A 24,888-nucleotide genomic window follows, 5' to 3' on the forward strand; every position below is an offset into this window, starting at 1 on the left:
AACATCGTTTATTTTTGTAAATTTTCTTGCATTCGTCCGCTATTTACCGATTCCTAAACTACGGATCTGAACCGGACCAGCTAAACCGAAATCCGTACTTTTACAATAATTATTACGGACGCACGGATGGAACAGCTGACAGACGAATATTGACCACAAAGGAAAAAAATACGTATTTCACATGCATTAAGAGACTTTTAGTTACATCTAATTGATTGGTGTATATAATTCCCTATATTTTTTATGTATTGAATTTGTTTCAAACTTTATTAAAGTTGCTTAACTCTGAGACTATTACACTAGCTAATATCAATATATTATGGCCCAGCTTAAATTATATATTTTTTGATGAGAGACACTGAATTTCATACTTAAGATAGTTTTGAATTAAATTGTAATTGATATATTATAATTTCTTTACATTTTTCAAAATAAAAAAAAAAATTTTTTAGTGCTAGATATTAAATATTTAGTTGGAAGTTTCTCACAAGAACCTAAGTAAAACTTTTAATTTGAAATGTTACTTTAATTGTATACTCAGATATGAATTGAACAATATAAAAAGAACATTATTTAACATATGACCCTTTATACTATAGTAAAATCCAAACATTGTAGGGCACCAAGCGAATGAGCACTTCTCTTTCAAATCTCACCACTTCTCCCTATCAGTTTCAAAAAGAAAAGTCACTTCTCCCTATAATTCTGAAAAAGTGTGAGCCCTGCTGATATCCGTAAACCAAGTAAAAAAAAAAAAAAACTGGAAAGATCTAGTTTAAATTTATTTTTTTTCCCTCCTCCTACCCTAAGTTTTTTGGGCTGATGTCCGTAAACCAACTTATTAAATAAAAACGGCCTAATGCTGTTTGGTTATTTTGTTAAAAATTAGATGAAAATATTTGTTGGATGATATAGGACTCTTTGGACCTCTGATAAAAATTTATGGTGTGAATCTGTTGTTGGGTTGCTACCTCATTGACATTCTCCTACATCTAATTTTATTCAAACAAAAAACACATTACCACTAACATTCCATTTCAATTATTCAGTACAGTACTTAATCTGCACTATAAATATTTACATGTGTATTCAATGACAAACAAGGGATATATATGTTTTCAAATCTACTAACCTCACTTACCCTTCACTATAATATAAACTATTATATAAACAGTTGAGTAATCCAAATAGTAAAACAATATATATTCAAAGGCCAAAAACAAAAATATTCTAGGATTTCATTTCAATTAATAAAGTTATCTTTTGAAATGGAGAAAAATATTAAAGAAGTGAAATTTGTGTCTATTTGCATTTATATTCAATACAACTGTTTCAATATTTTATCATAGTGATCCAGTATGTTTATAGTGTCATATGACATACTGTGCAGGACAATAATTCTATATACTTTGCTGTAAAAACACCAAAAATTCTGTACAGGAAAATTTTGTCAAGCCAATAATGCTCAAAAATTCAAGATTCACTGTTAACAACAAAATATAGTAAAAAGATTTGATTTTATTTTCTGTCTTTTAACGATACTTTTAAGCACCGATTTTGGACTTTTTTATGGAGGAAGCCGGATTGCCCAGAGAAAACCACTAACCTTTGATAGGAAAACTGACAATCTTAGTCAATTTAGTTTGGAGTTGAGTGCACCAGCACGAGTGAGGGGCTATGAGGGGTCCTGATCCTGAAATCCCGGGCTTAAAAACACGAAATCCAGAGGTTCCGAATTTAAATAAATTTAAATCCCGTCATCCCAAAATTCAAAAAAGGAATTCCTGGATCCCGAAATCCAAAGCTTAAAAACAGCCGATCCCGGAGTCCCGATAAAGGTCCTATCCCCCTCACGAGTGGTATTTGAACTCACAACCTCAGTGTTGACTGGCTAGCGGATTACAGTAGTAACTTAACTAAGAGCATTCCCTCACCAAGGCCCTCTATAGTAAAAAGCAGTGATATAAATATGCACTATGTTTTTGCTTCCAATTACAATTTTTTAACAATTAGTATTCTACTGATTTTTTTTTTTCAAAAATGATATATCATGGATTAAAACATTTCTGATTTCAGATTGATATTAAGTGATATGTTATTCTTTGTTATATATATGCTACTAATGTTTATGTTCATTATTGAGCTTTCTTTAATAAAATATTTCTTATTTAGTATTTGTATCACTGTCTAATGTCCTAAGGCAGAGGTGAATAGTAAGGCACTGCATACAAACGAGATTGGGCAATAAATTATGTGTATGGTGCCAAATAATTGAAATAAAGTTTTTTACACTGATATTTAGTAAATCATCATGGTTATCATTAATCAGCATATCCCCCTCACTTAAGTGATTTAGTGATAGAGTAAGGTTTTGTGATGTTATTGTTATGTTTATGCCATTTTAAACTTATATCTCACCTAAACTCAATATTGTCTATCTTTTTCTCCCCATGAGACCATGTATTACTTGTGCTGAACTTTGTCTTACCACCAAGGATGTGTTCCCACAAGTATTGACCTGAAAAAAGTTAAATACATGAGGATAAACTTACATTGGATATATAGTACTAGTGTAAAAACTATGACAAAACAGCATGCAATAGAAAAACAAAGGATATGGGATATCCATCCTTGACACAAAGCAGTCTTATATATGATGAAATTTTGTAAAATTGCCTTTAAACTAATACTATGAATTTCTCAAGATTTAAATAGGTTCTAATAAAAGACAAAATTTAACAAATGAAACCCTAATATTTGAAATCTCTAGTACTTTGTTCTTCTATCAGATGGGTTAAACCTAATTGATTAGGTTAGGGTGTACACGATGGAGAAATCAGTTGATTTTGTCTGAGACTACTATAACACAGAGATTGGTCACTACCGATTTATCGTGTAATGTGAGTCTCCACTTTTTCAGCTATGTTAATGTGTTATAGTAGTCTCAGATTTTGTTAACATGGATGAAAGCAGTAAAAAAAAAAATATTCATAAAATGATCATTTAAAAAATTGTAGTTTTTCCTAAATGTTCATGAAACAAACTTAAAAATATGTTTATCATGTGTAACCAAATCATAAAAAAAAAAAATAATGTATAGCAAGTTAAATATGTTGCAGTTTCACATTTGTTTAAAATGTTTATGTAAGACCAACCTGTCACATAATCTAATTTGTAAATGTAATAAAAGTATTATGAATTGTATATAGATTTCATATTTTAGATCTACATGAAAGAGCTTGTCATATTTATAATACTTTTGTTTTTTTAAATGAATCCCTGTTATGTCTGGTATATAATATTACAACAATGGTAATAAATCTAAGACAAGTCGTGGTTCCTTGATGACCTTGTACTGGAGATTCATGAAGTTGTATCACAAAATAAATTACTACTTCTATTCATTTGGGGTTTTAAAAATGTGGAGGAGTGAAGTAGTAATGGATGAGAAAGGAGCAAGAAACCAGAACTATTGTCAGTGTTTCTTGTTCCATGAAAATTGCAAGAGTCGTCTCCCATTTGCATAGGTTTTCTACTTTTAAAAGGAATTCTTAGTATTGTATTATTTCAAAAAAATCATTGTAACATCAACAGGAGCAACCTCAAAATTTTACTGTGATATACAATTGCACATAAAACTTAGTTGTATCCATTCTATCAAAAGAAATATGTTCTTTTAACATGGAAAAAAAACGAAAAAATACTAAAAATAAATGATAATAAAATTTAGTTAACATTCTGACCATTCGATATACTCAAACTTTGATTGGCAAAAAGTAATAGGCCTAAGAAAATTAACATTGTTCCATGTAAGACAATGCATTTTTCTCCCAAGATAGACAACTCTTGTCAATTAAGCCATTAAAAGGGAAGTAATTGAAAAATAGAACATGTAAAATACTATGGGTATCAGTTGGCATGTTTACATTTAACAAGGTAATTTCATCATTCCTTTTAATCAGTGTAGAATTCATTGTAACTAAAGTTTAAGTTCACATTCAATTCAAATTGCATTGTATTAAAAGTGAGAAATCTTAAAATCCAGAGTGTTCCTGATATGGGAAATGATAAGAAGATGCTCATGAATAAAAGAAGATTTGGGGTTTATATCAATGAGGCATTAACCCAACAACATTGTTAACCAGAAGATAAGCTGGAGTGAAATGTACATGGTTAAGTCACCAATAAACATATAATCTGTTTATTATACAGTATATTAAGATCACCAAAGTCTAAAAATATATGCTATATGTAAGCTTTTATTAAGATATTAGAAAAATAAATGTAAAATTATGTGAAATATAAATATAAATATAATAAAAACCACTCTGTATTTCCATTTTTGTTAGAAGTCAATAATTTGTTTCTACAAGCCTTTCTTGTAATAACTTTCAACCTACAGAAACAAATCTTACATTTCAAACCTTCAAATCAGGAGATTTCACTCTTAACAATTGATTAATAAGCAATTATCTCTGTAAATATTTATTTTTATGACCTCTAGTATCAATTAATCAATCAAAACCTCTCTGTCCCAATAAAAACATACATAATAAACCTTTTATACTAGAAATATTCAATAAGAAAAGGAAATATTCCACTTGATTTTTGATTACCGCAGCCAGTTGATTGACAGGGGGCATCTCTAGCAAAATTTATCATTGCTATTTTGGAATTTCATTAAATATCTGTCACTCCTGTGTTTGATCAGCAGTTGCAATTTCTGATTCTTACAATGTAAGGTGTCTTTAGAAGAAGAAATTTTCTTGCAATCTAGATGTAATTTTCTCTCTCCAGACAAATAAATACTGATGAAGTTGTTCACATTAATTACAGACACCCTCTTGCTGATCACAATCAATCAGAGAAAAGTCTTGTATCTAACAACCTTAAGTAATTATTGCTTTATATTTATAAGATTTCTGTAGTAACCCTTTTATTCTAAAGCTTATATTCTATATTTAGATCACTTTAACTCACTTTCACTTTAAGTAATATACTTCAAATTAATTTTTTGCAAATCTTTTAAGATTGTGAAAGCTTCTCTAAAAATAAGTTAGTTTTCAAGCACTTTAGCACTTCAATAAGTAACCTTTATAGACTGGTTACTAAAATTTGTTGTTTTTTTTTCAAATTAGAACCTCAAAGCAGTTAATGGTCCTGATCCATGATTAAAGGCCTACCACCAATTAATTGTGAAACAAAACAATAATAAACATAGTTTCTTACATCAGGTATGATACTTAGAACAATTATTTGACCTTGAAATTGCAAAAGAAAATAAAATTATAAGTTCTTTCAAAAGTTTTTAGTTGTGATGATAAATGAAAAGTATGATATACATATATGTTTCAGCAACCTTAGACTGGCCTTGCTGAGTTTTTTTATTTTGGTTCATTTGTATGTTTTGAAATTTAGTGTGATGTCAAATTTTGCTAAACTAATATACATTATTGCAGAGGGGCCAGCTCTGTCTAAGTGAGGGTGTAGGATTTTCTCAATGAGTTGAAGACCCATTGGTGACCTTAGGCTGTTTTCTGCTCTTTAGTAAGGTTGTTGTCTCTTTTACACATTCCCTAGTTCCATTCTCAATTGTATTTGAATTTGATTAGCTCGATTTATTATTCAAATTGTAGTGACCTGACATTACATGAAAACTAGAGGCTCTAAAGAGCCTGTGTCGCTCACCTTGGTCTATGTGCATATTAAACAAAGGACACAAATGGATTCATGACAAAATTGTATTTTGGTGATGGTGATGTGTTTGAAGTTCTTACTTTACTGAACATTCTTGCTTCTTACAATTATATCTATAATGAACTTTGCCCATTAGTAACAGAGAAAAATATTTGGTAAAAATTTACATAAATTTACCAAATTAATGAAAATTGTTAAAAATTGACTATAAAGGGCAATAACTCCTTAAGGGGTCAATTGACCATTTAGGTCATGTGGACTTATTTGTAGATCTTACTTTGATGAACATTATCGCTGTTTACAGTTTATCGCTATCTATAATAGTATTCAAGATAATAACCAAAAACAGCAAAATTTCTTTAAAAATTACCAATTGGAGGGCAGCAACCCAACAACCGGTTGTCCAATTCATTTGAATATTTCAGGGCAGATATATATTGACTTGCTTAACAATTTAACTCCTTGTCAGATTTCCTCTAAATGATTTGGTTTCAGAGTTATAAGCAAAAAACTACATTTTACCCCTGTTCTATTTTTAGCCGTTGTGGCCATCTTGGTTGGATGGCCAGGTCACGCCACACATTTTTCAAACAAGGTACCTCAAAGACGATTGTGATTAAGTTTGAATTAATTTGGCCCAGTAGTTTCAGAGGAGAAGATTTTTGTAAAAGATAACTAAGATTTACGAAAAATGGTTAAAAATTGACTATAAAGGGCAATACCTCCTAAAGGGGTCAACTGACCATTTCGGTCATGTTGACTTATTTGTAAATCTTGCTTTGATGAACATTATTGCTGTTTACAGTTTATCTCTATCTATAATAATATTCAAGATAATAACCAAAAACGGCAAAATTTCCTCAAAATTACCAATTCAGGGGCAGCAACCCAACAACGGGTTGACCGATTCATCTGAAAATTTCAGGGCAGATAGATCTTGACCTGATAAACATTTTTACCCCACATCAGATTTCCTCTAAATGCTTTGGTTTTTGAGTTATAAGCCAAAAACTGCATTTTACCCCTATGTTCTATTTTTAGCCATGGCGGCCATCTTAGTTGGTTGACCGGGTCACGCCACACATTTTTTAAACTAGATACCCCAAAGATGATTGTGGCCAAGTTTGGATTAGTTTGGCCCAGTAGTTTCAGAGGAGAAGATTTTTGTAAAAGATTACTTAGATTTATGAACTAGAGGCTCTAAAGAGCCTGTGTCGCTCACCTTGGTCTATGTGCATATTAAACAAAGGACACAAATGGATTCATGACAAAATTGTATTTTGGTGATGGTGATGTGTTTGAAGTTCTTACTTTACTGAACGATTTTGCTTCTTACAATTATATCTATAATGAACTTTGCCCATTAGTAACAGAGAACTATATTTGGTAAAAATTTACATAAATTTACCAAATTAATGAAAATTGTTAAAAATTGACTATAAAGGGCAATAACTCCTTAAGGGGTCAATTGACCATTTAGGTCATGTTGACTTATTTGTAGATCTTACTTTGCTGAACATTATTGCTGTTTACAGTTTATCGCTATCTATAATAGTATTCAAGATAACCAAAAACGGCAAAATTTCTTTAAAAATTACCAATTGGAGGGCAGCAACCCAACAACCAGTTGTCCAATTCATCTGAAAAATTCAGGGCAGATAGATATTGACTTGATTAACAATTTAACTTCTTGTCAGATTTGCTCTAGATGCTTTGGTTTCATAGTTATAAGCCAGAAACTGCATTTTACCCCTATGTTCTATTTTTAGCCGTGGCAGCCATCTTGGTTGAATGGCCAGGTCATCGGACACATTTTTCAAACTAGATACTCCAAAGATGATTGTGGCCTAGTAGTTTCAGTGGAGATTTTGTAAAAGATTACTTAGATTTATGAAAAATGGTTAAAGATTGACTATAAAGGGCAATAACTCCTAAAGGGGTCAACTGACCATTTTGGTCATGCTGACTTATTTGTAGATCTTACTTTGCTGAACATTATTGCTGTTTACAATTTATCTCTATCTATAATAATATTCAAGATAATAACAAAAAACAGCAAAATTTCCTCAAAATTACCAATTCAGGGGCAGCAACCCAACAACCGATTGACCGATTCATCTGAAAATTTCAGGGCAGATAGATCTTGACCTGATAAACATTTATATCCCCATGTCAGATTTCCTCAAAATGCTTTGGTTTTTGAGTTATAAGCCAAAAACTGCATTTTTCCCCTATGTTCTATTTTTAGCGGTGGCGGCCATCTTGGTTGGTTGACCAGGTCACGCCACACATTTTTTAAACTAGATACCCCAAAGATGATTGTGGCCAAGTTTGAATTAATTTGGCCCAGTAGTTTCAGAGGAGAAGCTTTTTGTAAAAGATTACTTTAATTTACGAAAAATGGTTAAAAATTGACTATAAAGGGCAATAACTCCTAAACGGGTCAACTGACCATTTTGGTCATGTTGACTTATTTGTAGATCGTACTTTGCTGAACATTATTGCTGTTTACAGTTTATCTCTATCTATAATAATATTCAAGATAATAACCAAAAACAGCAAAATTTCCTCAAAATTACCAATTCAGGGGCAGCAACCCAACAACCGATTGACCGATTCATCTGAAAATTTCAGGGCAGATAGATCTTGACCTGATAAACATTTTTACCCCATGTCAGATTTGCTCTAAATGCTTTGGTTTTTGAGTTATAAGCCAAAAACTGCATTTTACCCCTATGTTCTATTTTTAGCCGTGGCGGCCATCTTGGTTGGTTGACCGGGTCACGCCACACATTTTTTAAACTAGATACCCCAATGATGATTGTGGCCAAGTTTGGTTTGATTTGGTCCAGTAGTTTCAGAGGAGAAGATTTTTGTAAAAGTTAACGACGACGGACGACGACGACGGACGACGGACGCCGGACGCCGGACGACGACGACGGACGCCGGACGCAAAGTGATGGGAATAGCTCACTTGGCCCTTCGGGCCAGGTGAGCTAATAATATATATATATTCTTCTTATGACTGAATTCTTGACCACCTAATGTTTTATCAATATAAGTATTAATGTAACAACTTATCTTCTATTGCATTAATATAAGTATAATTGTAAACATTTTATCTCCAGTTGCAATAATGTAAGTATAATTGTAACAATTTTATCTCAATCTATACCGTGATATATGGAGATCTATAATAGAATGTATTTATCATGTGATCAATATATACTTGTGGAAGATAAATGATAAATTCATCAAATTTGACAGAGAATTTCCACTGTTCGCACCTAAAGTTTCCAAGATATTACAAAATCAATCAAAATTTCAATTAAAGACAAGTGAAAAAGTAAATAATATATTTGTCAATACTTTACAGTTGTAAGAAAGCTACTGAGAATAAGCTGCAGTAAAGTGTTCAGTTAAGACTTCCTAATGTTGTTAAAACCCACTGAGAAAAGCTTCGAAATTCAATAGTTTTTCTTATAAAACACAAGTGATATTTATAGCTATTCAAAATCTGTACATATTGAACAACTTAAATCCAAGGGTACTTAAAGATTCTTGAAAGTTTTACGGAAATAGCTAGGTCAAAAAAGTATGATTTAACTGCCAACAAGATGGTTTGAGTACATTCAATGATTGAGAAGTCTCATTATTTTCTTAAATGATTGATTTATTTAAAGAGTCTATTAATATTTATTCTATAGACATATTTAACCATGCAAAAAAAACAATCAAGTTTTCTTCAAACAAGAGAAGAGTTGAAAATAAATTATTATAAGTACTAGCAATGATAAACAAGTTATTATTTCAAGCCTTATGTGACCTTAAAGGTCATTTGCAACGTTTTATTAGACATGCATGTCCTACTATTAACTCTAGCTTCTATCAAAGTCAACAAAGGAACACTTTACTTTTCCAATATACCAAAATCATGTCTTGTTGATCATGTTATAAAATAACTTTGAAAAAAGTAATTTAAATTACATGATTAAACTCATGTTCTTTATGCATCTGATGGAATCTTTAATAAATTCATCTTTGTAGAATCTTGTGATTTTCTGTTAAGTCATGGTTGCAAACTTGCAATCAAAGATTTAAAAACAAATTGAAGTAAAGTCTCTTGATTGTCCGTGACTGATATATACGCACTGTAAACAAAAGGACTGTTTTAGGAAATGCTTTAAAGCATGATGTCGATAACAGTTGAAATAGACAGCCAATGCCAATTATACCTAGTATAAAACAGTTATACTTAGTACATTGTAATGGTAGGATACTATTGACTCCATACCATAGAAAACCTAGAGATCTCGAGTCATGATTTAAAAAAATATATAAATTAGAATAAAATGGAGAATGGAAATATGGGGAATGTGTCAAAGAGACAACAACCCGACCATACAGCAGACAACAGCCGAGGGCTACAAATTGGTCTTCAATGCAGCAAGAAACTCCCACACCCAGAGGCGTCCTTCAGCTGGCCCCTAAGCAAATATTTATACTAGTTCAGTGATAATGTACGTCTTTCTTAACTCCGAATTATACACAAGAAACTAAAATTAATAGGTCTACTTATTAAATGGTTCTTCTTTAAGAAAACATTGAAATCGCACCTAAATTCTAAGAAATATTAGGTGTAGGTGTAAATTTTAATACTCTGGAGATATTTACCATGTATATTACACTGTTTAATAAGACATCAATGTTGTTTTTCATTTCTGTTTTAAAATAAAAAACCTCCATGTGTATTTTGGTTTTGTAATTACAGTTTGTTACCTATTTATGGTCACCCAGCTAAGAAATTTCAATTTCCCAATCGTACAGTGATGTCATGAGCTAATCTAAACAAGCCAGTATAAAATTGTTATTCCCATTTTCCGTCACCCAATAGCCATTATGACAAGAAGCACACCACATTATACCCATAGCAATGATGTGTTTAATCTCTAACTATTTCTTTAGGGATTTGGTGTTCAATTTAGAGAATATATTTACCATAGATGGGTTGTTTTGACTTGGAGGCCACAAATCTATATCATGAATTTGATTATATGGAGCAAATATTTGTAAATCGGTCCTGAAAGTCTATTTTTAGATAGTTTGCAATGACGTGATGTTACATTTCTAATTGTATTTAAGATGATTTTACAACATATTTCATAACATTTCAAGAATTCCTTGTCAACTCTTATTACATCTAATTCTAATGTGTAATTTAGTTGACAAAACAAATTTTTAAGAAAATCTTATTTTAATGTTGCAATTACCATTACTAGCTAATTGACTTCCTCATTTTAATTCAATAGTCTTCTGTCATGAAAAAAAAAATGTTTTGATACCACTGTGTTTATTGCATAGTTTTCAAAACATTTCCTGAAATATCAAATTAAATGTGGCAATGCTCAATAACTGGTAACTTTGTTCTTTGGTGGATAGCTATGATTTTTTTCTTTTAAAAGTAAAAATATTAAACTGTGTTTTTCTTTTATTCTGAACAAAATTTCAAAAATATTTTCAAATATGAGAAAAAAACACTTCAATTACAAAATGATACAGATTGCATCAAAAATATTAAGTTCTGATGCCAATAACAACATTTTAAAAAGTTCATGTCATAATATCAATTGTAAAATACAAGGTTTCAAAAGAAAGAATAGACAGGGTTTTAAATAATTTTAGTGCTGCACTTTATTTCTTTAGTTAGATTTTATGATTGATTATATATATCTTTAGGAGAACCTAACTTACCTTCTTGGAAGTAAACTCACAATGTTAGTCAATTAGGATTAAGAGTCGTGAGCACCTGCAACATGCAGGGTTGGAACTCACAACCTCAGAGTGTTGACAGGTTAGTGATACTGTAGTTGGACACTTTAATAAGGGCATACGATACAGTTTTGAACCTGTATTTACAAGTTGATGAAAATTTGCATATAGGCTATATATATAATTTTTTACCTCATTAAATCAAATATGTAATAAAAAATATACCTTCATGTGCTACTTTTTGAGTAAAATGAGTTCGAAATTTTGTATATTTGCTCAAAATTCAGATTTGTGTCCGTATTTTCTTTTTCGAAAGAAAGACATAACTTTTTTGTTTTAAAAGATAAACACAATGGTTTTTGTTAAATAATCGGTAATTTCTGTATTTTATAAGTATCATTAAAAATTATGCAATTTTTATTCCGAAATAACTCTATATTTATCAAACGTACATGAATAGAGGAAAAAACGTCATTTTTTGCTGCATGTTTATCAAAATTAAAAAAATTGCGCTATTTACAGTTTTATAAAATTTGGGTCACATAATCTCCTTGCAAAATGAAACAAATTGCTGTTTTTAAAAATAGGGGTCCATGCACTCGTTTTCAAATTAAATCAGTTTGAATGATAAAAATCAGTCGAAAAATGCATCTTTTCCCGATTTGTCAGAGTTTGACGTCGCAAAAATAACATTTTACGTTAGCAACGTCATTACCTCCCCTGTAACTGTATCGTATGCCCTTAAACCACACCTCCACCGAGACCCCCTTAAACTTTACATAAGAGATTTTGTTTGACATACATTCTGGGACAAGATACATCTAAACATCTATGTATATAATAGAGCCATATATTTGCCACTGGACATTTAAAACAACTGACAATCAATTAATAGATTAAACATCATACAGGCAACACAAAAATAAAGATGAAAATTTTGTTGGACAGTACTGGGTAAAATAAACTGTATTCTAATGCAACATTGTTTGTGACACTCATTTTGATTGGATTATATATATATATATGCCACAAATTACACAATATTTAGGATCATCAGTCATTGAATCGATGCCTTGTAATTGACTATAAAATGCATGTTTTATAAATAGTCACCTGAGTAAACTCAATTTGTGACCATCGAATCACCAATTGATGCACGTAAAGGAGTAGGTTCGGTAAGGTCCTAAAATGGCCCCCTTTTTTAGTTTAAATCTCAAATTAAGATTTATTGACCAATATTACAATGAAACATAGCTTATATATAGCCTAAATAGGAAATAAGCCATTTTTTGAAAATGTACGTTCCTGCGTTTTATTAATGACGTCACAAATAGTACTTATTTTGATTTTCCTTCCAAAAGTCAATGAAAATGGATTAATTCCCATCAATTATTGGACAGGTAACATAAAGCGCATACATCGACAACAAAGATCTTTTACAATAATGTTTGTAAAGACATTTTACATGTCTACCTTGAATATCTAGTTTGTCTACGCCTGCGCTCCATGTTTCCTGGTCCTAAATTTGATTGAAATTCGGCCGATTTTGTAAAATATTGCCAAAATCTCTATCTTCTACTATTTTGGATGAAAAAATCAACACTTTGGAATAAAACTTTGACACTAATAGTTCTATTTAACTTTCTCACATGTCTTAAAGTCAACTTAAATTATTTTCATCTTGTTACACTGAACTTTACAGTACTGTCATTTTCTTATTCTACTTCATCTCATTTAAATTTCAGTAGCAAAACATGTCAATTTTCTTATACAACTGATTAAATAACATAACATAAAGATCACAAATGAACTCTAAACATAACTTGAACGGAATCAAAACTACAAAATCTATCTCCAAAACTAATATCCGTCGTAACACCCTAATTGTGTTTGTTTAAGTCAGCCATGATCATTTAAGCCTTTGTCATGAATTTTAAGAAGTATCGATGGACAAATATGTTGTTAGAATCTCAATTCCTACATCATGTTATATTGTTAAGATTATCTCTCCCCGCATTTTAATGCAATCCAATTTCAAAGAAAATGATGTCAATTCTGTTTGCTTGATTTAAACTACAAATAAAAGCTTATCCAAAGAGAATCGCTGCAATGGAATTGTTTATACCTTGATGGTGAATTACGAAGGTAGTAAATTAGCTTCCATAACAGCATCAAAGTGATTCAAGCGAAAAGATAGTAGCCACTTTGATGATTAGTAGCCATTAATTGTCGCCTTATAATGATTATGTGATATAGACATGGAAAATTGTCATTAACTATTATGTTTCCTTACTAATCTATTTACTGACTTTATAAATTAAGTAACTTTGTCACACAGATCAATTAATTTTAATGTGTTAACCTTCAACTGTTATTGGCCACATATAAAGTGTTTATTATAGTAATATCAATTCATAAGAAAAAATTTAAGATAAGGAAAATTGAATGACTAGAAGAGGAGATTTTTATAACTAGATGCTTGCTACTATTGGCAAAAAAGAAAAAATACCAAAACTTATGAATCGAAATATCAAAATATGCAGAGCGATACTGCGGCAAACAACAAACAGTACACATTAACCACCACATAGAAAACTTAAATCTGAGCAACATGAACCCAACAAAAAACAGATTGATCTCAGGTGCTCCAGAATGGTAAGCATAACCTGCTTCATAAGTACACCAGTGTAAGTGATTTGTTTAACAGGACAAGTTGTATTTTTGTTTTGTTTGAGGATTTCCACTGGTCCTGGATTCCACAAATAAAGGATCAAGCTCTTAAGTATGTTTTAGAAATAAACTGATTTTTTAAAAATTTATGCACCTGTCCCAAGTCAGGATCCTCTGGCCTTAAATTGTCTTGTATCATTTTTAATTTTAGTTTCTTGTGTATAATTTGGAGTTTAGTATGACGTTCATTATCACTGAACTAGATACATATTAGTTTAGGGGCCAGCTGAAGGACAGCTACAGGTGCAAGAGTTTCTCGCTGCATTGAAGATCCTTTGGTGGCCTTCGGCTGTTGACTGCTCTATGCCTATGGTCGGGTTGTTGTCGCTTTGACACATTCCCCATTTCCATTCTCAATTTTGTGATATAAACAGATATGAAAAGGCCAATCAGAAAAGGGTTCATCTAAATGACAGCAAGGGATTAGGTCACCTCAAAAGTACAGTAAAATCTGGCTGCATACCAAATATCATTGATCTGCCTCTGCCACTGTTGGTTAAATACCACAAACAGACCTTATCACAAACTTAAAATTCTTGATGCCATATGCCACTGGAAACAGCATGCCTATGTCTAGCCTTTTTACTCTGTCAAGGCCATACAAGAATGAGGATGATGAACTTACGGTGACCTATAGTTGTTAATGTCTGTGTCATTTTGGTCTTTTGTGGATAGTTGTCTCATTGGCAATCATACCACATCTTCTTTTTTATATTAACTTTAGATGCCTATTACTTCAGACAACTTTTTTTTTTTAACTTGTTGCAATTGAACCAATCTCAGTCAAGTCATTCCTCTAATTCAATTATACTGGTCCTTGTTCATAATGATCCAATCACTCATAAACTATATGGGATACTATTATTTTTCCGACGTAGTCGGTATAGTTTCGGTTTGTGCCCTTTGAACTATGGCAACAGAATACGCATGCACGAAAATCCTTTCTGTGATTGGACAAAATGCTGTCATGGTGGGTGATTTGGTTGTGTTTGAAAAAACGTCTCGTTTATTATATCGTGATGGAAAGGAAGTGAAAAACTATAAATATTTGAACTAGATCATACAAAGATTTATATTTTTATTAAAATAATTGGTTCTCCAATAGCTCTTTGCATCCATGACAGCTGTTTATTCGGGACAATTATAACATTTTTAATGTAAACTTTGTTGTACCAACGTACATGACTTTTAGAACGCACCTACGCATGTGAGATTTCCGCGGGGTTTTGGTAAATGTAAACAGAAAGATACGAAGACCGAGAATACTGAACACAAACAGAGAAAACGTTATTTAAATGGTACATCACTTATTTAAATATAATCAGAATATTCACAAAACAATTTAAACCGTTCTTTTGTTGGTAATTCATTGATTTTTAGATAGTTAGAGCATTGTTGTTCACAAGATGAAGGTAGTGAACGGGCGTTACCACCAAAGACAAATTGTGTCAAACTATGCAGGTTTTCAGTGCACTGCAATCGCCTTCTTCTAGTTACATTCAGATGGAGATTTAATTAAAGAGGTCCTGCATCATTAAGTCATTGTGCTTCTCGAAATGATAGTTTTAAACATATACTCAAATTTAAATACGTCGGATATCTTTTTTTAAAGATAGTTCTTGTTTCTCCTAAATTCTCCAAAACCCTTAAGAATTCCCTAATTTGCAGGAACTAATGCAGTTTATCTTATTCCTTTTAGGTTTTGCCATTCTAAATTTAACCAGATGCTCCGCAGGGTGCAGCTTTATACGACCGCAGAGGTTGAACCCTGAACGGTTGGGGCAAGTATGGACAGAACATTCAAGCTGGATTCAGCTCTAAATTTGGATTGTGATTAAATAGTTGACACAGCATAGGTTTCTGACACAGAATGAATGTGGTCTAATGAACTTAAAATACTTTTTTTTCCTTTGAGCAATTCACTATGCTGTTGAATATTAATCCTCTCAAAAAAAATGTTTGAAGAAATTTTCTTTTTTTTTATGAAATCTGAAATGAGAAAAATTTAACCCCCCCCCCCCCCCCCATTTTTTTTTTCACATCCCCCTTTCCCTTTTTCCAAAACTGATCTCAATTCAAATTTCTAATGGAGTTTGCAACAATAACTACTCATTTAAATACATCATAAAATATTAAAATGTAACAAAAGGTGCTTGTTATCACTGAATGGTAAAGATTGTTTTAATTTATCAGTTGGTAGTAAAAGTGAATATACATTGTATATTGTATAAAACAATGATTTAAGTTGATTCAACTACTATTCTGGACAAAGAAAGATAACTCCAATCAATTGAAAATTTCTTGCTATTGCACAATATTGTGAAAGCAATATACGACGAAAAATTAAAATTTTTGCGGTCGTATAAAAATAACAACCCGTAACTTACATTGAACTGAAACACAATTGTCCTAGAAGATCTAAATGGATTTTCTTTCCAAGACCTGTCATTAACTGTCACAATTACATTTCAGTTTTTTATTTATAATTGTCAACAATAATTCTTCCAAATAGAACTTACTTTATGGGTAACAAATATCCTTTAAACAATTTAATCAATTTTTTTAAATTTGACTTCTGTTGGTTTAGAGGGTCGTTTTGGGGTGTAAAACTGACCAAAACACTCTTTAGAGGTTGAAAATCGGGAAAAAAATATTTTGAGTTTAACTCATTCGCCCCAAGAGGTTTCTGGAAAATTAGGCATTTTCGAAAATTTGCAATCATATGCAAATTATATGCAAATTAGCAGACTCTTGATGCTGTAACTGATGCTCATCTATTAAACTATATATTGAGATTTGGGGGCGGAAGGGATGGGTGGGGATGGGGTGGGGGTGGGGTGGGAGGTGGAAGATTTTCTCGTGGGTTTGAACCCACCCCCACTGAAAAATGGTCATTTTCCGTCTATTTTCCGACTTTAAAACGACCTTGAGAGGTGAACATTGACCAGACTGTGTTTCTTTGTCTTACCCTATAGATACAGCAGTCCATTTATGCTAACTGGGAGTTTATGGGACTTAAGTGTCTTGCTGGCGAATTATTATTGTTAAGTCAGGTCTGTCTAAATGATTGTTTTTACGGATTTTTGACAAAACGGTGACCTAGATTTTACAGACTAGTTTCCTATTGGCCATATTATACCTCTTTGTGTTCCTGTACCACCTATGCATGAATTTACGATAATAATTTATACCTAGAATGACTACCAGTTACGTAGTGGCCATCAAAAGATGCCCACCCCCACCTGATTTTGGCTACTTTTCACGTTTTTCTGATTTTGAACACTTAAAAGGCTTTCAAAGTGCCATATTTTCATAAACAGACGTCCGAGAAGAGTTTATGGACCATGAACTGCTTGGTTGAAGTCCCTGCTATCATGACAGTTCAGATTGGGCAGTTCGAAAAAGGTATGGAGGGTCATACAGGCCATCAAAGAATGGTTGTCGCCATCACGCCTACAGGCGGGATTGGGGGTTAAAGGGTTAAGACAATAAGCTTCATTAAAATCAATTAGTTAAGGACTTTAATATCTATCAAATATTTTTAGAAGGTTTCTGGCAGAACAAAATATATGGCACTCATAAGCTTAGTCTAGCAGTCACATATTCTTCCTTGAATCCTCATCTCATATTTAATTAAAACTATTTGTAAAATAATTTTTCTAAACTTCATGAAAAATGTGCTTAAAGTCATAAGAAACCTCAAATTAAAAAAAATTAATGTATATGCTTTTATAACTAAATGGATAGTTTTCATTATAAAACTTATGTACATATACTTTTTTCTGAAGAAAATTCTTTTAATTTGTTCATATTTAGAAGAAGTTTACTTTATTTTAATTGCTTCCTTCCTGGAAGCAATTTCTCCGACATATTTTCTGTATGCAAATTGACCTCAGTGTGACCCATCTCGTACAAATCTGGTGATCGTAATAGGCATGGATGTCCTAAAAATAAACTATTATCTGATTGTACATGTTAAACACGTTCTCAATATCCATGCTTTTTGTTGATTGTTGACAAACAGGTGACAATCGTTAAACTTTAGCTTCAAAACACGAACTTTAATTACCTACCATATTTTCACAACCACACTGACCGATTGAAAAAAAAAATGATGATCATATGAAATTTATGCGAAAAAAAATGATAAAATCATGCACAGAAGATGTTTGTTTGCATTGGTTCAAGAATTGGAATAACATTATTTTTCACAGTTCACTCGTTTCATATGACTTTAAACCCAAACTTTCCATGTTGGCCTTTTTTTTTTTCATTACCAAATGATTTGAGTTAATCAAATGTCATAAAAATTATTTCAAAATGTTTTTTAATGAAATTTTCTGGGAAGCAAAGTGGCCAGTATGAAGGTGGAAGTCATTGCAAGATTTCTACAGCAGTGTTCAACTTCACTGATTGTACTTTGAGCTTCAGCTATTCAGGCAGATAATTTGATTGGCTGCTTTTTCATACTAGAATATGTGACCTTGACATCGGACCATTGATGTCAAATTGAAAGGTTTAAATGCACTTCTAATTTTATGCACTGAGCATTGTCTGATGAAAATGTAAGACTAGAGACAGACCTACAGAATACCCTTAAAGACATAAGTTTGACCTTTAATCTGTTTAGTTATATAAGTTCAAGCACTCTCCATGGCCATGTAGTGTACAATCTAAGCTTGATGAAGACTGGATCTAACAGAATCTAAGACAGGAATCTATTGTGCCTACAGTAGTGATCAGTTCACACAGATGGACACAAGAACAAAGGCATCATTATTTCACATGCACCTTACCTGTTAGGGATTTACAAAACTTTTTAGCAATTGATAACTGAATAAACTTAAAATCAAAGGTGTGGTTAATGAAAGGTTTGTACCCATCAGCAAACAGCTTCTTCAAGCATTGACAAACCTTAACATTTCTTCAAAATTACGATGCTTGATTATGGCAGGTTATCTAAATAATTAATTCTGCTATGCCTTGATTAACTGTGAAAATATGTAGTCAATAAGGGCAATTTATTAAACAATCATTAATTTTCATAGGAGACAGAGTCCAATAATTACTACAACATTTCTACAAAAATTTTATGACAGAAAAACTGAAAAAAATGGGTTTTGGTAAAACTCTGCATTAAACAGTAAGGTGTTTCTTCTAATTATAAAATCCTGCTCTATAATAAGATCAATTGATATAGATGCAAATATCACAGTTTTAATTTGTAGACTGCTTTTATAGGATAACATTATACAGTATGTACCCAAGAGACTGGGAAATCAAAAGATAATAAGCTTATTGAAACTGAGATTAAAAGTGTTATCTATGTATAAATCTAATAAAAAGTAGACATACATAAAAAGTCACTTTAGGTTTTCTTATAATTTGAGTTCTGATTCATTATGAAGATATAGCAGATTCTATTTATAACTATAAGATCAAAGCATCATGAACTCAAATCAATGCTTTATTGTGTCTGTTTAAAAAAGAGATTTTAAGCTCTAAAGAAAATGAAAGCCACCTTTATGACATCATGTTAAATTGCATTGTCTCTCATTATATAGCTACAAGTGACACTTGAGGGTTTTATCTCTTCCAGGAAAATTACAAGTTGAGTACCAAAGAAGACCGAAAAAATAGATGGATTTTATTTTGACATGGCTACTAATCATTTAAGACAATCTTATTGCAACTGAAAATATCATGTAAAAACATAACAAGTTCACCCAGAAGTACAATTAAGTTAGTTAATTAAATTCTATCACCAGGAATCAAAATTGGAAAAATTATCCACAAAAAAATATTTCACAGAAGCTATAAGAAATAATGCTAAGGATCCGGGCCAGATGTACAGAAAAAAATAATGTAGGATTTCTTGAAATTGATTATCTTATTCATTTATATATCAAATACATCAGTTTCATCCTTAGATTTCAGATCTGTCTTGAAATATTTGAAAATACAAAATAGAAACTTAAAGAAGGACAGGGTTTCTTTTTTAAACCAGGTAGATAATTCAAAGAGTGATAGATTTCCCTTCCAAGAAATTTAAATTATTCATTATAATAAATGTGACAATAGAACTGACAAAAGTTTAAATAGATTGACCAGTAGGTCTGAAGTCTGTGGAAAAACTTCATTTGTTTTGCAATAAATGAAATGTAGGGTGACTGCCTTAGATGGTGTTACCTGACCTGTTTTATTCATATATATTGCAGATAGAGATCATTCTTAATAAAATGTGTCATTTAATTCTTTAATTACCGCCCTTTAGAATGGACAATTCATTCCAAAGTCTGGTCAATATGCTTTACACAAATTTGCTACTGAAAATTCATTACTTTGGTTCTATATTTAATTCACTAATTACATCAGCAGTAGATCTCGCATCTCGCATCTCGGTTAGTCATTTGTTAGACCTACAATGATTAAATATTGTGGACAGACCTCAATGTTGTCATGATCATCTCTATATAACAAACAGGAAGAAAAACAAATTTATATGGTTTTATTTATTACAATAAAAACCACAATGTTGTTTTTATGTTTTGGCAAATGTTTTAGTAAATTAGTCTCTTAATCTTGTTAATATAACATCTGAGAATCAAATTAGGAATAACTTTCTTATCCTTTTCCAATAAAAACATTTTATTGGTGTGAGTGAACTGTTTAAAAGCCCCTGTCCAGGGATTGGATATTAAAAGATCAAATCTTATATATTTAAAGGTAACCTTTTTTTATAAGTACTGGTAGGGCAAATATGTAATAAAAGAACAAATTCTTTCAGATAAATTGTCTACTCTTTAAAACATTTGTCATGATTCATGGATTTTCAATTTCAATCATAAAGGGTTCTGGACAGATCAAATTGGTTATTTATCATATTTATCTTATATCAATTTGTTGAGTGATTTTTAAAATAAAGTTGTCCAGTTTTGTTTATCAATAATAAGGATGATAAATTATCTAAAATCAAACATCAAACTGTGGATTTTTTCATTATATGTGGTTTTTGTGTGAACTAAAGAATTTAAATTTTCAACTCAGTACAACTTTCCGCTTGTATGCCAACTTAGGCAAATCCACAAAATCAATTATCAATGAAAATAAAAATTTTATTAAAATTTGGTATCTAAAATCATATCATAACTTAAAAGCCTCTTCAATGGAAATCTAAACACTACGGCCTATGCTTCCTGTTTAGCCAGTGTCCGTTTGACCTATCCTAAAAGCTTATTATTTCTGTTGGCATGTCAGCAAGTTTGTAATCACAATAGATCAATTATATAGTCATATAGATATTGGATATTCTCAGGAATAACGACATCACAGACAATTGGGATTTCTCCTTGGTCTTTGCTGACCGGAATATTAGTCAACAATAGTTTTATGATATATATGAAAGTGACCGTTCACTGCATAATCTCTTTATTAAACATCCTCAATTCTCTTGCAGAACAACCTTCTGACTGAGAGAGAGAAACCAACATAATAAGTGACTTTTGTGTAAAGATGTAATAATTCATCAAGAAGAACCAACATCTGATGAAATCGAACTATATGAATCTGAAAATGAAAAAATACTGTATAAACAATGGTTTTTCTTCATTGAAGTTTAGTACTCACTCATAAAATGTTGGTCTATAATAAAAAGAATACACACAAGGATTAAGAATTTATTTGTTTTTCCTTTTTGAAAAAGATAAAACTGTCTATATCAGGACATCTGCACCTTGTTCTAGGTCACATGATCTGAAAACTCAAGTTGAAAGAAGTGAATTTCTAAACAATAAAAACATATGACTGGTGCAATGTGTTTGCTATTTTTTACTGTAAAGTATACCAGTAGTTGCTTCAGGGGATAATTCCATCAAATTAACAGAACATTCTATCAGTTGTAACTCAATATATGGACTCATATATCACATTTGAGACTAAATTCAGTTTGACAGGTAATTCACATTTTACCACTTGACTAAATCAGTACTTCAGAATTCAGTATGAGACAAACAGGACAAATTTACTTTCCTTTTTTAATATACTTTTTCTGAATGTTGATGATCTATTTAAATTCTTCTTATGAAGTGTATATTATTCAAACTGTGCTAGATATAAGTGTTTGTTGTCATGTTACATCTGAAGATTTCAATTAATGTAATATTTGCAATCTGTTACATGGATTGATACACACATAGATATCATGCTTTGGTAAAACTTGCTTAATTCTAGCAAAAAAACAGAGACTAACTTACGCTTATTGCTTTTCAATAATAATAATTTTCTGAAGTTTTAGAATTTGTTTTTGATATAAACTGAGCCAAATGTTTGTCTTTCATTTTTTTATTTAATTTCGCCTTGTTCTTGTATCTTTTGTAGCAGTGTCATTTGACCAAATCTAAGGATTGCTTACTATTTCCTGTTTGTGTGCCATCCTTTACAGACTAAATTAAAATCACACAGGACTATAAACATAGCTCCCAAAACAACTGTAGTTAAACAGCCTTTGCCTAGCAATAAAAAAGAAAACTACTTTGGCAAATATTATTGACATATTGCACAGACTAGAACCTTAATTTCAAACTACAGTATACCAAAGCATATAAATGTAATCTTAGACATATATCCTTTGATCACATCTGTATGAATCAAAGCAAGACAGTAGGAACTTAATGCATTCAAGACATAATCTTTGATATATCCCTTAACCTTACAGAATTGACTAATAGATTGCACCTTTGTCTACACGCAACCAATGAAAGAATGGATCTGATCTGCAAGTATATATAACAATAAAGGACACTATATGTCTTTTGCAAGATGATATCCAGAATTGAGAACTAAATAAAGGACACTTTATGAAAAGCTATTGGTGTCCTGTATTCTAGAAAAGATGCAAGGAAAACTACATTCTGCAAAGATCACCAACTGTTTAACACTAACTACACTGGTTTCATAATTTGAGAAATTACTTGCATACTGGGTTAATAGTTTCAAAACTCTACACCATATATATAAAGCATAAAATGATGGTTTATGTTATCCTCAACAATGAACACAAATAAGGTGAATATATTTTCTAATTTATCATGTTTATGTAGAAACAAATAAAACAACCAAGAAATTCGTTAAGATTCTGGAACAGAACACTTTAAGTAGACAACTAACAAGAACAGACTTCCACGACAGCTGAAGAGAGTTCAGACATTGGGACATGTCATGTTAAACCTGCCGTTGTTACCTCAATCAGAAAAGTGAGAAGAAAATTCTTTTCTATAAACTTCTTGCAGCGCCATACAGACCCTCCTTAATAATCAAGCAATAAAAGTTAATCATAAGTATTATATAACTATAAATACATATCATTCATCATTTTATATTAATCTTACATCAATTTGTATAAAAAGCCTGAAATAAAAAATTTCACACTATAGAGAAATGATATGATATATTTGTGTCCTGGCTGTAATTGATCTCTGATTATCAACAGGATACAAGTCTGATCAGTCAGTGTGATGTGCTTCAGTCTAGTAACAGACAGACAAATAAGAAAATCAAATAGGAAACCAGTAATAATTTGATTTATATTTCAAATATCTCTGGTGGACATTATATTTTGTTTACTGAGACAGTTTATTTGTTGCAGTCATTACAGTATGTACTTTATTTCAACAAAGAGAAATAATTTTCAGATTGTACAGAAAATCTTAAAGATTCTCTGCACTATTTCAAGTTAAAGAGTAAAGGGACTCTCTAATCAGATTTCTTTCAGTTTGGTTATTTAAAGATTGTATAGATCTTCTAATAAAGGGCTATTCCCTGCAGAGCTTACTGACATTGATGATTAAGTTTTGAGGATCAGACACATTCATTTTTTTTTAAACATAATATCAAGAAACAATAAACTCTCCTCTAGAAATGTTAGAATGCAAAAGTGTGATAATTTTCCTGTTAAAGCTTGGAAACACTCAATAATATCAGCAAGTGAAATTTACAAAATCGGATTCAAAATTAGAGGTAAGCCTGGATTTTCATGGAGGATGCAAAAAATATACAATATAAGAAATTACACCTTACACTAGAAATGTGTAGAAAAGTTGGGCAGTGATATTAGGCTTAGGGTGGGTGGTAACAGGATTTGGAATGAGAAGGGTTTTTCTAAATATCTATAATGCTTATAATTGATCAGATCAAAAGTCCTAAAACTCAATCATAATAATCTAAAATTTAACTTGTGAGCTAAAAAAAAACTACCACAATTGCTTTTATGGAATCCCAATTAAACAACAAATGAGGATGGATTGATTGCGGCCATTCAGGTCATATCTTATAATAATATGTAGTTTGGAAATTATATGTAATTAACAGGTTTTTTTCATAAGATGCATTGCTAGTATAATGCATCTGAGACCAATTCACATCAGGATGAGAGCTAAAAATAAAGTATACTGTTCTACAAAAACAATTAAGTTGGAAGTAATCATCCAAGTAAACCTTATAACATTACAAGATCTCTTCCGGACACGACAATAAAATCAGCCAACACCGTATAATGACGAAAAAATACAATCATAATAACATCACAAATTAATATCATAACACGATTATATCCTCCAGTCTTACAATGCAATATTGGTAATATCAACTTTATAAACCATAAATAAAAGTTTATCATACTTATAGCAATGTTGTTGT

At 31.3% G+C, this 24,888-nt stretch overlaps 1 protein-coding gene across 1 annotated transcript in view; it reads right to left on the minus strand.

Moving 5' to 3' along the window:
• Positions 1 to 24,888, minus strand: part of LOC143042217 (ribitol-5-phosphate xylosyltransferase 1-like) — a 55,218-nt gene that overhangs the window by 14,463 nt on the left and 15,867 nt on the right. Inside the window, exon 3 of the mRNA XM_076214484.1 lies at positions 2,419 to 2,518. Within this exon, the coding sequence (XP_076070599.1) occupies positions 2,419 to 2,518 (100 nt within the window). The remainder of the gene's footprint in view (positions 1 to 2,418; positions 2,519 to 24,888) is intronic.

This window comes from Mytilus galloprovincialis, chromosome 1 (genome assembly GCF_965363235.1).
Source record: "Mytilus galloprovincialis chromosome 1, xbMytGall1.hap1.1, whole genome shotgun sequence".
Taxonomy (NCBI): Eukaryota; Metazoa; Mollusca; class Bivalvia; order Mytilida; family Mytilidae; genus Mytilus; species Mytilus galloprovincialis.